Source organism: Puma concolor, chromosome B1, assembly GCF_028749965.1.
Source record: "Puma concolor isolate L17-30 chromosome B1, mPumCon1.1.hap2, whole genome shotgun sequence".
Classification (NCBI taxonomy): Eukaryota; Metazoa; Chordata; class Mammalia; order Carnivora; family Felidae; genus Puma; species Puma concolor.
This window is the reverse complement of record NC_141670.1, coordinates 118,571,028-118,588,291: the sequence shown is the minus strand read 5'-3', so window position 1 is coordinate 118,588,291 and position 17,264 is coordinate 118,571,028. Positions and strand designations below refer to the sequence as shown.

Genomic DNA, 17,264 nt, shown 5'->3' with positions numbered 1-17,264 from the left:
AACGTTTGCAAACCTGATAACCATGAAATTGTATTGTGTCTTAGCGTCATCTCATTGATTATTGGTGAGATACAGCAAATTTTCACAGGTTTACTGGCCATTTAAGAATCCTCTTTTGTGACCTGTCCATTAATATTGTTTGCCCATTTTTATCTGACTAGGTTATCTTTTTCTTGTTGAACTGAACAAGTTGTTAAATCTTCTGTCATTTATATGCAAATATCTTCTCCCAATCAATGGCTTATGTTTTAACTTATTTTATGGTCTCTTATAACTGTGTACAGGGTTTTGTTTTTTTTTTTTTTTTACTTCATTTAAATTTATCAATCCCTTCCACGTTATTGCTGGCCCTTTACTATTCCATATAAATTTCAGTATCATCCTGTCAAATTCAATTAAAAACCCAATTAGGATTCTGATTGAAAATAAACTGACTTCATTAACTAATATGGGAGAAATTGCCATTTTCATAATTAACTATTCTTTATAACTGTTATAAGTATATTCGTTTTCTAGTTTTTAACTCGTTACATATACTTTTCTATTTGCACTTTTCCATTGAATCTTGATTTAATATCGGTAATTTATATCTTCAACAAAACTGTCAATTCATCTGTTTAGAAAGGTATTGCCAAAAGCATCTGACAGTATTCCCATCTGATTATTTATGTATCTCCTATGTCCATAATTCTGTCTGTAATTCTTGATATATTTATTTGTGCTTCTCTTTCATCATTCTTCCTATAATAGTTTTGTTTATATTATTATTCTTTTAAAAATGTTTATTTTTGAGAGAGTGCAAGCAAGGGAGGGGCTGAGGTGGGAGAGGCAGAGGATCTGAAGCGGGCTCCTCGCCAACGGCAGCGAGCCAATGTGGGGCTTGAACTCATGAACCATGAAATCATGACATGAGCCAAAGTCAGATGCTCAACCAACTGAGCCACCCAGGTGCCCCTATATTATTATTCTTAAAGAAAGAAACCCAGCTTTTAACTGATCCTTGCCATTATCTGTTTTCTTTCATTAAATATTTGCTCTACTCTGTAATTTCCTTTCTTATAATATTAAAAGATAAAAAAAAAGAACAGAGTAACTGTTGAGTTCAATGTTTAGTCTCTCAATTTTCTTCATTTCTGCTATATCATTTTATTGCTCTCAAAAACTATTTTTGCTGCATTGCACAAGCTTTGACATATACTGACCCATTTGTCATTCAACTTTAAGTATTTTATAATTTCTTATAATTCATTTCTTTGAGGCATGACTTATTCAGAAGTGGTTTTAGTTTCCAAACATATGGATTTGGATTTCTTTTCTTTTAATATTTTCATATCTGATTGGTAACTTTACTGTAGACAGAGAATGTTGTCATTTTTTGCAACTTGCTTTGTGGGCTAATACTCAATTTTTAAAAGTGTCTTGGGGCGCCTGGGTGGCGCAGTCGGTTAAGCGTCCGACTTCAGCCAGGTCACGATCCCGCGGTCTGTGAGTTCGAGCCCCGCGTCGGGCTCTGGGCTGATGGCTCAGAGCCTGGAGCCTGTTTCCGATTCTGTGTCTCCCTCTCTCTCTGCCCCTCGCCTGTTCATGCTCTGTCTCTCTCTGTCCCAAAAATAAATAAATGTTGAAAAAAAAATTAAAAAAAAAAAAGTGTCCACATGTACTATATATATGGACTGAGTAATAACATATGTCTGTTAGGTTAAGCTTGTAAACTTTGTTTCAATCTTCTCAACATATTTTCAAAAAATATTTACATAAAGGATCCTAAAAACAGTATCTTAAATCCCAGTAGTCAAATAAGCTGTCATTAATAGCAACTAATATTAGATATGAAAGACAAATTACATCATGTATGCATATACATATACAAACACACATCTGTTCCCTATAAATGTTCTGCACCTTACTCCTGGAAATGAAGCTCCAATTGCTAGTCACATGGTCCTCAAGAATTGGGAAGGAATCCCGTATTTTTTTGCTGTAAACTCACATAAATGTTAAAAAACGCTTGACACAATATTCCAAAACACACAACTGGATGGTCTTGTGGTTGAACTGTGACAGGACGTTAGTCCTGTTGTCAGAGACCCACGTTGTGGCCTGGACACCCAGTAAGAGGGCAGTGCTCTCTGCCTCTGAAGATCCCCAGTGCACTGAGATCTGCACAACATCCTCATTCTGACACAGCTTGGCCTTTCATGATTATAATACATTCAAACATCTATATTCATAAACAACATCCCATAATTCTTTTGATCATTTCTATTCTCATCTTCCTCAGAGCCACTACCCTTAAGATCTCTGCCCTAAGCATGGCAAACGACTGCTGTAGATATTTTCCAATTTGTTTTTCAAATGCTCCCACATAATACTCATCAGGTTGTTGGCTTTTATTTTTTCTTGGTAATAATGACAATATTTTTTCTAACTGATCTGTACATATTGTCAGGTGACTACTTAATGGTCATTTTTTTTTTTTTTCTTTTTTGGTCTCAATGCTACTACATTAAATTGTGCTCAATACATATTCACAAGTATATACTTACTGCAACAGTTCTGTTAATCACTCAAAAGTTTAATCCATTTTTTTCTTTTTTTGTATTTTAAAACTATCCATTCACCAAAGCAGTTAATTTATCCTAAAATCTCACCTAATCAACTGATCCTGAACAGTCTATCAATATAGATCTTGTTGATTAAGCTTGTTAGAATGAGTTCACTCATTCTGAGCCCGCCGATAAACTCTGGAGTTACAATTTGATTCCACACAATTCCAGGACTGCTGTGGTCAGAATATGATGAAGTTTGATGGGTAACTCGAACATCTTAATTTTTCTGAGCAACCAAAGAAACACTTGGTTTGACATCAGTGCAATGTTCAGTATATAGCAAAATAGAGAGATCTTGGAATATATACCGGAATAATTATGATTCAAACATCTCAGTGTGGTTCTGAAGAGATGAAATGCCAAGTCAAAATGCTTTGACTACAAAGAATTTCATTATTACAAATTAATAAAATCTTCACAAGAAAGTACTATCTAATCTCCTGAATCACTAGATGCTGCTAATAGAGCAATTCTTTGACTTCCACATTAAAAAAAAAAAAAATTTTAATGTTTACTTATTTTTGACAGAGAGAGAGAGAGAGAGAGAGAGACAGAGCATGAGTGGGGGAGGGGCAGAGAGAAATGAAGACACAGAATCCGAAGCAGGATCCAGGCTCTGAGCTGTCAGCACAGAGCCCGATGCGGGGCTTGAACTCACAGACCGCGAGATCATGACCTGAGCCAAAGTTGGACACTCAACCAACTGAGCCACCCAGGCACCCCCTGACTTCCATGTTTTTAATGGTGAAATCCCATATATGATACGTTCCATTAGAGGTAGTGAAGAGAGACTGATTTCTTGCATTTTGGTTGTCTACTGTGGTGATCTCAGTGAAAAATCAGTATAGCACTCTCTTTCTTCATTATTATGAAGCACAACAAAGTTACCAGACCATGTAATTAAAGCTGGATGTTAATGTTTCTGAATTCTAATCTTGTTCCTCAGACCTAACTATCTAGATCACATCCATATCCTCCAATTTTTTTTCCCAAAAGGACTGTTTTCCTACTAATATAGGAAACAATTAAAAAACAGGATGTAAGATAGAAACTTTAATCTTGCAGCTAATTTTAAGATAAGAATCTGTTATATCTATTATTTATAAATCCCAAACTAAAATGCAATTGACTTTGTTTTAATGTTCATTTATTTATTTTGAGAGAGAGTGTGCACTTGAGTGTGAGCAGGACAGAGGCAAAGAGCAAGGGAGAGACAGAATCCCAAGCAGGCTCCTAACTGACCTCAGTTGGTCAAGACCTGATCCAAATCAAGTCAGATGCTTCCGACTGAGCCACACAGGTGCCCTAAAATCTGAGATGAGTGAGGGAGACTCCATGGACAAAGATAAAGTTTCTTGTTTTCCTTTATTTTTCTCATTAAAGAAGTATACTGATGAGAACTAAGTTCAGAATGCAATCTGCTTATATACAAAATTGAAAACTTGGAGAAAATAAATTGATATTGTGTTCTGCATTACTACAATGGCTTCCCTCATCTTCCCTTCCCTCACTCCAATCTATTCTCACCCATGCAGCCCAAGTGATCTGGTCAAAATCTAAGTCAGATCCCATTATTCCTCTGCTTAAAACTAGCTAGTGGTTCCGTATGTCATTCAGAATAAGAAACAAATTTCTTAAGATACTCTTTACAGACTATTTTACAGGGTCTTTCATAATAATTTACCACCACTTTCACCCCCAGATGTAAACATTTCTGATCTCACCTCCTATCTCCCCTGAACGCACTCTATTCCACTAGTCACTGTGGTTCCTTGAGTAGTTCTTAAACCTATCAGGCATCCTCTTGTCTCATGACCTTTGGGCCTATGGACTGTGACGCTTTTCCTTCGGATGGTAACTCGGCACATTCTCTTACCTTCTACAAATCTTGACTCATGTCTGGCTTCTCCTAGTGAGGCTGTCCCTGTCTCTTTTTAATAACTCCAACTCCAATCTGCTCCTGGAACTTCATCCCCTCTGACCTGCTCATTTTCATAATAGCATTTACTACATTCAGACACACTACAGTTGATCCTTGAACAATTAGGGGTTTGAACTGCTCAAGTCCACTTACACACAGATTTTTTTTTCAATAAATTCAGTACAATACTGTAAATGCATATGTATTTTCCTTATGATTTTCTTAGTAATATTTTCTTTTCTCTGGCTTACTTTATTCTAAGAATACGGTATGCAATTCATATAACATACAAAACGCGTTAACAGACTAATCATGTTATCAGTAAGGCTTCTGGTCAAAAGTAGGCTCTTAGTAGTTAACTTTTTGGGGAGTCAAAAGTTATACATGAATTCTCAAGTATGCAGGGGGGTCAGCACTCCCAATACTCCCATACTGTTCAGGATCATTGTTCAGGATCAATACACAAGTATTTTACTTGTGCATTTATCTATTATCCATTTCCTCAACTAGAATATTAGCTACACAAGGACAGACGTTTTCACATCTTTTCTTTAATGCTGAATCCCCAGTACCTAGGATCTCACTGCACATAGCAGGTACTAATTAAATAGGATGAATTAGTGGGGAAAAAAATTCAAAGCAGCCACAGTAGGTAAACGTTTTTTGATGTTCCTGAAGTAAAGATCTAAATTCACTAGTTTCTAGCTCATAAGTAGTTTAAGATTAAAAAAAGAAAAGCTTAGTTTATAAACCACTCCTGAACACACTTTATACAGCAATATTACTTAATTATCTGAGTATGAATTTTCTTATTTAGTGGTCTCTAAATCAAGCCGTTATTTTCCTAATAAATTCAGTTGCCTCCAGGCAGCCTTATCAATGAGACAGACATGTAAAAATCCAAGATATCACCTTAGCTAGAAGGAAAGCTTGTAAGACGGCCTAACTAAATGGAAGTAAAGGAAAAACAGTCTTGTTTCATCTTTCTTGAGCCAAAATGCACCTGTACCAACAGCCAGTTGCAATTTAGACACTAGATGGTGGGTAACTCAAGGGAACAGAATGGTACAAGGAGAGCAAATACATATAAGCAATAAATTGGTGATATTAAGAAAAGTAGCATCATAGTAAATTGGCTAAGTGGTTAATGTACTTTAGAAAACAATTTAAAAACTAAGCTGAAAGATTTTCAGGTTTTTTATTTAAATTCCCTGGATTAAAAAAGATGGATTCTAATGTTATTTTTTAATTTCATATTTCCCAAAAGACTTGATACACTTCATTGCTAGAGTTTTCAGAACTTCTGCTAGACTTCCCCATGACATTTGTAAGATTAAAGGATGCTTTGCCCCTTACCAGTTCAACTATTGATCTCGCTTCCTCTTGAGTACAATGGAAAGGGCTGTCGCATACCTGCACGTTTGTGCTGGTGAGGAAAAGACAATGTTATTATCAATCAGGATAAAAAATGAGCAATTACCAGACAAGAAAACGAACTCCAAATATCCCACACTGGCTGTGTAACTCCAGTTATTTATTTCCAGCCAGTGATAAAGGACCTGAATGAATATAAACTGAGATGTCTGTACATTCTTTCAGGCAGAGTTATAAATACAGTGCTCCCAGCACTGCATATTCCAGAATATGTTTTTAGTTTAAATAGTACACAGATCTAAATAATCTCCTTGAATATAAAAGACTATACATCACAACTACACTTTACCTTTTGTGAGGAAAAGAAACACCAAACTTGACCCATGAAATGATGACTATAAGGAAGAATTTTCCTTTGAGGTGATAAACACTGTTACTGGCTACTGAACGATGCTATGGAATCTCTTTCTTAGAGAGGTGAGGAAAGCTAAGCTAAGAGTTGTGACAGGAAAGCACATGATATGAAAACTTGGTTTTTGTACAGGGAGGGAAGATCAGCAGGGCATAAGACAAGAGCCCCTTCCATGGTCAGGAAAGGCTCTATGAAATCAAAGCCTTCCCACACAACAGGGAATGCATGCTATCTCCACAAGCATGCTGCCCATTGTGTATTTCCTACTTCCTAGATGAAAGCAAAGGCATCATTCCTCTCAAACATATTAAGACTGATTGTTTAAAATTTTATCAAAGAAATCAGATTAAAATGGATATAGAAAGAAGCAGTAGAGAAGGGAGTTAAAGCCAAAGGAAAAAGTAATTAGCAGATCCCTAAAGAAGAGGAAACACATACACACACTTGTCCCCCAAGTGGACCTAAGAGATATATATTATCGGATACATTTTTATAATGGCTTTGTGAAAAATACATTGGGATATATATGATAAAAAGATCTGCCTAGTTATTTATTTATATAATGTCTGTAATCAGACATTGGGTATATAGCAATTACATGTAAGTGGTTGTTCTCTTTTCTATCCAGACTCAAAATGTGGGATTTATTTTCATTCTTGGCATGAATAAAATTTGATGCAAGTTTGCATTATCTTTAAGGCTATTTTTTTTTCTGTTCTCCACAGCCCATATTTAAGTAAGCTAAAAAATGAAAAAGGGAAGGTGTTATAAGTCAGATATTTCCCTAAAGAATGTCAAAACTAAATTTAAAAGAACAAGGCAAAAAATTAGACACTGTGAAGTCTTAAGTGCTAGTCCTCTGAAGGAAGCATGGTGTATTCTAAATATGCTATATACGATGTTTTTAACGTTGGCACTAAGCCAAAGTAAAACATACCTTTGGAAATTCTGAAAAATGATGGTAACAGAACAGGGGAGACTTCTCTAAATAGGGCTGCCAGATAAAATACAGAATCCCCAATTAAATTTGAATTTCAGATAACATCAAACTATTTTTTAGTATGTCTCAAATATTGCATGAGACATTTATATTACAAAGATGTATTGCTCTGAAATTTAGATTTAACTGGGTGTCTGGTATTTTATGTTAAATTTGATAACCTACTTCTAAAGAAACCCTCTAACTCTTAAATAAAGAGAACAAACTGAAGGCTGCTGGAGGGGTAATGAGTGGAGGGAAGGGCTAGATGGGTCATGGGCATTAAGGAGAGCACTTGCTGGGATGAGCACTGAGTGTTGTAAGTGATGAGTCACTAAATTCTACTGCTGAAATCATGATTACACTATATGTTAACTGACTTGGATTTAAATAAAACTGAATCTAGAAAAATACAAAAATAAATAAAGTAACCCTCCACTCAACACAGCAAATCATCAACAGAAACGGCAAAAACAGACAATATTAAAGCCAACTCTGTAAGTTTTTAAAATTTTGAATAACTTTCTAAATATCTCTCATACAGTACCTTGACAAGTAACCAACGGAGCTGAGGAAAGCCAAGAGGCTCTGCCATTTTCGCCTTGGGCAAATGATTAGTATGACTGCTCAATAATGAAATGGAAGGTATACAAACAGACTTGAGAGATTCGTACAAGACAACATAAAGATGAGAGACCATAAAGCCTCTTGTTACTATTTCTCCAACAGGCTCTTATAGTAGCATTTGGTTAGCTAAAAATAGTGCCAACTTCCTCACCGACACTCTCTTAAAAAAGTATATAATCTGGGTTGTAATAGATTTCCCCCAGGATTTAAAATACTTTGAGGGGCGCCTGGGTGGCGCAGTCGGTTAAGCGTCCGACTTCAGCCAGGTCACGATCTCGCGGTCCGTGAGTCCGAGCCCCGCATCGGGCTCTGGGCTGATGGCTCGGAGCCTGGAGCCTGTTTCCGATTCTGTGTCTCCCTCTCTCTCTGCCCCTCCCCCGTTCATGCTCTGTCTCTCTCTGTCCCAAAAATAAATAAACGTTGAAAAAAAAAAAAAATACTTTGAATGTTTGAAGGCATGTTATCAAGAAACATTTTTATTTTTATGTCCTCTAAATTGGCCCCTATATAAAAAGAGTTAACACTGATTCATATTTATTGATTGATTCAAAGAATTTTTTTATACTATGTGTTAGGGACATTTCTAGATGTTGGGGATACAGTATTGAACCAAAGAGCTCCCATGGAGGTTAGAACATTAAGGGTTCTTTTTAGTCTTAAAACTATGAATGTGGCCTGCAAGAGAAGCAGTGTAATCACCTGAAGGATGACTAAGCTAGAGGTATCTATTATAAATGAGATTTAAAATAATGACTGAGAAAAATGTGCTGCTTTCCTTTTTACAGTAAGATACTAAGTATTTTGTAAATTTACACAAATTGTATAGCCTATACGCAATCTTGCTGACCAAAACAAGCAGACATGACATTAGAAGAAAAGATCAGCAATACCAAAAATGCTGTGGATGACAAATCAAACTGCATTTAAAAATAATAAAAAGGTGTACTGATACATAATCGTGCAAAATAACTGATTACATAAAAAGATACAGAAACAGAAAATTACCTGCACATAATAAGCAGACATACAAAGATGAAATTTACAAGGCCAGAGATACGGAACTTTTTAGTAAAGAGAAAATGATTTTCTTCAAGGCAGACAAAGGCACACACTCATGAGAATCCCCAAAGACAGTGTCCAGGATATAGATCTGTCAAGGCCTTTCATTTTCAAGCAAAGTAGTCAAGAAAAAAAAGAGAAAATTTAATTTAAAGAGATAAGAATGACAATGATTTTGAACCACAACCTCCAGAGTCTATAGAAGAAAACTGACATTGAAGTAAATCTATATACAAAGCTATATATATAGCTACCCATATATAGATCAGGTACACCTTCCTCTAGAAAAGTAAAATGAAATAATTTTAAGACCTAAACAATTTGGAAGAACAAATCTATATAAATATTATATATATAATATAGATTTATATATTATTTTTATATACTTATATATATTTATATAAATTATATATATATATATATATTTTTTTTTTCATTCATTCAGTAAGCATGTTTAAACCACCAGTGGCAAGTCCTGACACTAAGTGCCATGATACAAACTCAATTTACAGCATAAAAAGATAATAACACACTCCAGGTTCTACACAGAGGTGTGTACAGCAGTGATGTGAGGGTACAGGTAATCTTGCCCAAAACAAATAACAACTCTTTGTAGAGGTAGCATCTAAACTGCTCCTTGAAGAATGAGCAGACATTCATGGAGGAAAAACAGGAGACAGGAGGAAACAGAACATGAGGCTGGAAAAGTAGGTCTAGACATATTAATACATAGAAGAGTAGGATTGGATTCTATGATCAAAGGGAGCCACGAGAAGTTTTTAAGCAAAAAATGACAATCACATTTGTATTTTTCAAATATAATTCTGACAGTACCACAAAGATTTATTAAACAAGAAAGGAGTTGCAATATAAAACAACTGAGTAAATAAATGACAAGTAACTGAATCAAGTGAGTAAAACTGAATTAATTATTAAATTAAAAACTAAATTAAAGAAACCCAGATGCTCTAGAAGAGCATCTGAGAATCAGTCAAAATTTGAAAAATTTAGATGGGTCAGAATAGATAATGGTTAATGAAATAAAATAAACCGGCAAAATGAACAGTACATTTCTGATTTCTTAAAAATAAGGTAAATAAGCCACGGCTGAAGAAAGAGCAAGAGGGGCTGAAGAGTAAAACTCAAACGGCAAAAAACTTTATTTCTCCTGCAACACAGTGGAAAGTGACTTTAGGGAAGAACAGAAATAATGAACTTCTCTGTGTTAAAAGAATGTGTAGCTTTCAGAGTAAATATTAAGCAATGGGGAAAAAAACCCCAAAATAACAACCAAACCTCTTGTGAAGAAGAGGATTACTCAGAGTATCAATTATAGAATTTAATAAATGCAGGGATCTTGGAAGCAGAAGAGTAGCACTAGATTTGAAAAACAACAAACATCTGTTGGTTTTAAAATATTAGTCAACAATTTGCTCCAAGAGATATTCACTGAGTGGCTAGCACATGTCAGGCATTAGGAAGAGAAAAATGAATAAGGTATCCTTCTTCGTGTGCTTTTGAGGAAGCTATGTGCTAGAGGAGGAGACAAATTCATAAACCACACAGTTAAGAACTAGTAAGCGTAATAACAAAAGGACACAGGGAAGCAAGGAATGCACAGTATAATGGCAGCTTGGCTACGAGGGAAAGCTTCCTAGAGAAAGTGAAGTCAAAACTAAATCTTAAAAAGATGAGGAAGTTAGCTAGTTCAAGAAATGAGAAGATAATCATGGCAAAGGTAACAGCATGAGGAATGGCCTAGAGGTCAACCAGAGCATGGTGTCTGTGGAGTGACAAGTGGTTCTAAATTGTTGGAACATGAAAATAAGAGGCAAGAAGTGATAGAAAATGAGGCCAGACAGAGAGCAGGGACCAAATCCTAGACTAGGCCTTGTTTGCTCTTCTATGAGAAGTTGAGACTTTATGGTTTTTAAGCAGAGAGGCTTATCAGAAGCACCTAGGTAGGAAGCTTTAAAACATTCAGATTCCTAGACACTACTCCTCAGAGACCCTAATTCACAGGTTTAAAGGAGACGAATGCATCTGAATTTTCCAAGTTTTCCTAGGTAATTATTACGCACTATATAGTGACAGAAATGCTGGGGTAACAAAATGTGGGCCTACACTCAACTGAGTAGGGAAAATATACTGTAAAAGACAGGGGGAGCTTGCTAATCAGTAACAGTGTACATTTTAAGGAATTAAGAGGAAGAAGCAACTCATTAAGACAGGACATAAAAGCTACTATGAATACATTTTTACAATCAAGTGGTGATAAAAATAAGAAAAAAAATGGCCAAAATAAATTAAAATTTAAAGATTTTAACTTTAAATTACCTACATGAATAAAATTTATACCCAGAAATGTATACCCTGAAAATTTTTAAGCTAAAAAAAGATTTATTTTGTTGTATTCTCTGAAAAGACAGAAGTAGAATATAGCTGGCAAGAACATTAAGTCTGGTATCTGGCTTAAATGGTGGCTCTCCCACTCAGCGTGACCTGAGATCACTTAATCTCTATGTGGTTTCAATCTCCTCATGTATAAAATGGAGACAATGATACACATCTTACAGGATCATTGTATTAGGTAACACATACTAAACACTTCGAACTTGCAAAATAGTACAAAGTTCAATAAATGTCGACTCCCGTTAACGTAATCCTTATCATCACCTAGGAGGCTACAGCAAAATGACTCCAGAGAGTAGAAATAAAATTACCCTCAGAGAAAAGGTAATTAGTCTCAGCACAGAAGGAATGACATCAAGCTACAGAAAAACTAACCAGAGGTAATCTCTACCTGTGTAGCTGAGGAACCTGGAAAACACACAGGCCCTTAAAGGGCTGCAAAAACTTTTCCAAAAGTACCATGAGGAAGAAGATGAAAGCAAACAGTGAGCAAATACTTCTTCGGACAGTGAGAGACCCTTTTTACAGGAGCTCACCACATGAATGAATGACTTAGAATATCATAAAGAATAGCTCAGTCTACTAATTACTAGGATAGTCAGGACTAGAAGACATTCACTTATACCCAGTTTTGTTAATAAACTGTACTACTTAAATTAGAAATAATCACTTGATTTTAAGACTCTGCTAAAAAAAAGGAGTGATCTGCCTAAGTGGTTAAGAAGAAAGAAAGGAGAAAATCAAGGAGTTGACAATGTTACTCGAGCTTACAAAGAAACACAACCTGAAGGTTAATGCCTAAGCATTTGTGTCATAGGCAAGATGAGTCTCTTGATGACATAGATAAAATATATCTTGAGACTAATTCTTTACTCCATGTGATTACTGTATTCTAATGATTTCTTTAATGTCTCTCTTGATTCCCAGACTTCATGCTCCAAAAGGGCAGAGACTCTATTTATTGTAGTCACAGTAATAGTCCTGGAACCAGCACATTCCCTGGTCGCAGATCTTCAAATCAGTGTTTGTTGAGTGAATGGCTTCCCAATTTCTCCTGATTCGGAGAAGGGGTCAGTGGAGTTGGGTACTCTACAGAATGACACGTGTGTTTGCTTTCTGTAGTTAGGCTTGCCAAAAGTCAGTTGTTTTTGTTTCTAAACCTGTTTATAAGAGCTGTCTTTATTACTATTTCAGAATTTAAGCAGTAATTATGCTTATTGAAAAAGAGGATGTGGAAAGAGAACGGATTCTATGAATACTATGCAGGCCCTAAAAACTAGTAAGGCTAAAAAGCCTCAATAACGGTGACTCACTATAATAACTTGGTGTCAAAGTAGATGTGGGTAAGAAAACTGTAAAAAGGTTAGAAAAAAGAACCTTAAAAACCTATGAAGGTTTTTAACTGTAAGGAGTTTAAGAATTAGAGGATCTTATCTTGGTTTTCTATTCTATATTACACTAGATTATATATATAATCTATATGGAACTTATATAGAAAAGGTCTTAGCCCTATATCCAAAGATGAGTGAGTACACATTTAAATGTTTTAAAATAAAATGTTTGAGTTACATCTGTTACTGTTGTTTGATTCCCTGTAATCGATCAGCTAGTGACCCAGATCATGATGGATAAAAAGGCTTTGTACTATTTCATCAAGAAATGATGTGGTGTTTACACATAAACAACCATGTCTGCACATTGAAAAATCGCTATTTATTCCCTCTTTGCACACATCACAATGTATTATAATTAAATGCCTGTTTACTCAACAATATCCCCCACTAAACTATAAATCTTTTGGGAAAAGGGACCATGTCAATTCCCAGTTTCATGCTGTCCACCCAGCACTTGGTAATGCTTTCCATATTGGTATTTCATGAGTATTCTTTAAATGAAAAAAAAATTGTAATTCTCTTTTTAAAAAAATCAAATTGAATAGTATTATATGGCTGTTTAGTACCAATTAATAATAAAATAACATTACATAGAAGAGACAAATCCTTACCAGTTTATAGCCCCTCCATCACACTTCTTCATAAGCAATGCTTTCCAACATTCATGAGTAGATTTAATAACTTCAAGAGCAAAGGCCTAATTCCAAACCAAAAACAGATATAAAGATCACATCACCATACTAACATGGAACTATTATCACTATGACAGCTAATTTCTAAGAACATGAGCTCTGGAGTCAAGCAAACCTGAATATAAATACTGGCATCCTTATTCACCAGCTGTGTGACTTTTGAGCAAGTTACTTAATCTCACTAAGTCTTCATTTATAAATGGAAGGTAATAGAGATATTGTAATTTAGGGTTGGCAAACTAGGGCCTATGGGCCAAATTTAGCTCACCAAAACACCATTTTTATAAATGAAGGAATTTTTTGTTTTTTGTTTTTAATGTTTACTTCTGAGACAGAGAAGGAGGGAGGGAAGGAGGGAGGGAGAAAGAGAGAGAGAGAGAGAGAGCATGCGCGAGTGAGCGAGTGCGGGGAGGGGCAGAAAGAGAGGAAGACACAGAATCCAAAGCAGGCTCCAGGTTCTGAGCTGTCTACACAGAGCCTGACATGGGACTTGAACTCATGAACAGCAAGATCATGACCTGAGCTGAAGTCGGAAGCTTAACCGACTGAGCCACCCAGGCGCCCCTGTAAATGAAGTTTTATTGAACACAAGCATTCATCTGTGCATGGTTTAAGACTGCCTTAGTACCACAATGGCAAAGGTTAAGAACTTGTGACAAAGACCATATGGCCTACAAAGTCAAGATGCCACACCTAATCCAAAAGGCCTAGCTGTTGAAAGGATAAGTTGTATGCAAAGTGCTTAGTCTAGTCCCTTGCTTATAAGGTAACCATACACCTATTAACTTCATCATCATCAAAACTATAGTCTAACTGCATAAACATGTTCTAAAGAACATCCACTGTCTAGAGGTGGTAAACCTCCTTAACATTTTCAATTATTTTTTTCTTAGTATAAACTTATATGGTGTCCGAAAACAAAAAAACCAATGAAACACACACACCTCTTGCTAGATATCTATCTAGCAAGACCATCTAAAGGAACACTTGTTCTGTTATTCCAAAGCAGCAAATTCTTTTGATTTTTTTCTCCTTGCTATTTTTTCTTAAGGAGAGTCCTTAGATATTAACTAATTTTACTAGCTCTTTTCTCCAATTACAACTAAACATATTACAGTAAGAAATGAAGAAATTAAAGAATCTTTGGAACCAAGATGTAATAATAATGAGAAATCTTCTGAAAAAGAAAGAAAAAGTTTTCTCAGGTCTATTGTCATGTGACATGAAGGAGAATGGCTGGCTAAATGAGGTGATATGGGGAATTCCCCTTAACATATGGTACAAAAAAGCCAATTTGTTGTCAGGATAACACAAGGAAAGATTTTTAACCAAATCATTCGGGTAATTATGATTATTTAGAATCACTTTTCCAGCACTTGCTTAAAGGAGTCAGCAGGAAAAATCTAGATAGCACAGGAGTCACCTTTTCAAACATGTTAAGGAGATACAACTTAATTTTCCTGAGTTAGGCACTACATTTTAAACAGAAGTGGTAAAAAGCAATGCCTAAAAATGATTATTTTCTGAAACCAGGTTTATAAATAATCTAGTCTTCATTCAGAAAAGAATTAACATTTATCAAAATCAAGCAAAAAAACAAAAACAAACAAACAAAAAAACCACCCAAACCATACTCTGAGGCAATAAGGAGCCATAAAAAGTTCAAACATAAATTATAACATATTATAACATATTTTTAGAGGAAAAAGACAAAAATTAATTTATCTTATAAATCTTAAATATTTATTTTTAAGAGTATTTAATTGAAAATAATAGTTTTATATCTACATTTAATAAGTCTTAGACAAAGCCCTCAAGATGTTAAGGGTTCTTTCGATGTGCCTTTTAAAAAATACTAGGTTAAGCAATAAATTCTTATATAACAAGATATTTATTATAATCTGTAAGTTTCCATTAACATGGCTTACCTTACTTACAAAACATGTTTTACTTATTAGTATCCACTTAACTGTTGGTGTGTACTGTGTGTAATTTATATGGTGGTAAAAACTTTATTTTTAAAAAAATTTTTTTAATGTTCTTTATTTATTTTTGAGACAGAGAGAGACAGAGCATGAGCAGCAGAGGAGCAGAGAGAGGGGGAGTCACAGAATCTGAAGCAGGCTCCAGGCTCTGAGCTGTCAGCACAAAGCCCGACATGGGGCTCAAACTCACGGAGTGTGAGATCATTACCGGAGCTGAAGTCGGACACTCAACCGACTGAGCCACCCAGGCGCCCCAGTGGTGGTAAAAACTTTAAAAAAAATATATTCCATGCCTTAGACTTAACATCCTTAGCCTATTTTCTCCATTTGTATCACATGAGAGACACTTCATGGTAACTTTGTGGTATTCCAACAGAAAAATTCTATTACAGTAGGATAATTTAAGTGCTTTCTTAACTGTTAAACAGCTTAAGTCAGTCATGGTAGAATGAACACTTAGAAGAGAAGCCTCTTGGGATTTACATTAATGGTAAGTTAACTTTCTCCTCTCCACAATAGTAAATGGAAGGTGGTTTGTCATACGTAATATGCAGACTGAGACTGATCATGGAAACCCTTCATTTTCTGAGATGAAGGAGATATCAACAGATAAAGAGATGAATCCAGATATTTATCAAGACTTACTGCTTCACTTAGAGACCTCCTGAAAAAAATCCTTTAAAATAAATTTGACAAAATAATGTCCTTAAGTATTCGAGTCAGTATAAAGCATTATCATGTTATATACAAATATTCACATAAGAAACCCCCAAAGGTGAAAGAAGTATTGTACAAGTATCACAAGGCATATTTTAAAATAAAGATTATCATCTTCACCTTGTTTTTGAATTCTCCATTAAAAGCAAACTGGTTTTCTGGTTTTCCTTCTGGCACCTTATAAAATCTGAGCCAATTAAGCGTAGCTTCCAAGTAACCTGGTTTGTACTTCTTAACATCATCAATATCTGCAAGTGAAGAAACAAAATACTTTGTTAAAAACTGAAATTCATTCCTATTAGTGGTAGAGCACTGGACTGAGGGAGTCCACCTTTGTTGCTAGCTAGCAGCATAATCATCATGGATCAAACTGCCTCTGGACTTGAGGGTTTCTTTCATATGTAAAACACTACTCCTTCATTCTACAAACATTTCTTAAGCACCTCCAGATGCTATGTTAGGTACAGGGTATAAGCAGATGAAGACAACAAAGTTATTTTCCTCAAGGAGCTCAGAGATTCCAATTAAAGGAAACAGACAACAAACAGCAATGAAGTGAGATTAAGTGAGATATACTTAAGGACTGATGTCATTCTGTGAGCAATGGAGAGTTTAGAGTAAGGTAAGTTACATCAGGATCTGTGTTTTAGAAATATTAAGTTAAAGGAATACGGAAGATAAAGAGAGAGCAGTCCCCAGAAGAAAACATACTAAAGTCACATGAGAAGCGTTTCACACACACACACACACACACACACACACCCCAAATACTGAGTTTTGTTTTGTTTTTTTGAGAAAGCGCGAGCAGGGGAGAAGGGCAGAGGGAGGAGAGAATCTTAAGTAGGTTCCACATTTAGAGTGGAGCCCAACGTGGGGCTCAGTCTCACAAAAGTGAGATCATAACCTGAGCCAAAATAAAGAGGCAGACCCTTAACCAACTGAGCCCCCAGCTGCTCCAGTAAGTTTCCCATTATGTGTCAGGCATTGTTCTAAGCAGTGAAATATATCAGTAAACAGAAATAAGCCCCTTCTCTCAGTTTATACAATAGGAAGAAACAGACAACAAATAAAGAATATACAAAG

The 17,264-nt window shown here is 35.5% G+C and overlaps 1 protein-coding gene across 2 annotated transcripts in view; it reads right to left on the bottom strand.

Moving 5' to 3' along the window:
* PPA2 (inorganic pyrophosphatase 2) overlaps positions 1–17,264 on the bottom strand; it is a 96,636-nt gene that overhangs the window by 12,018 nt on the left and 67,354 nt on the right. For both annotated transcript variants that reach the window (XM_025921739.2, XM_086704472.1), the window contains 3 exons: positions 16,302–16,429; positions 13,399–13,484; positions 5,887–5,956 (listed from right to left, as the gene is read on the bottom strand). In XM_025921739.2, the coding sequence (XP_025777524.1) occupies positions 5,887–5,956; positions 13,399–13,484; positions 16,302–16,429 (284 nt within the window). The remainder of the gene's footprint in view (positions 1–5,886; positions 5,957–13,398; positions 13,485–16,301; positions 16,430–17,264) is intronic.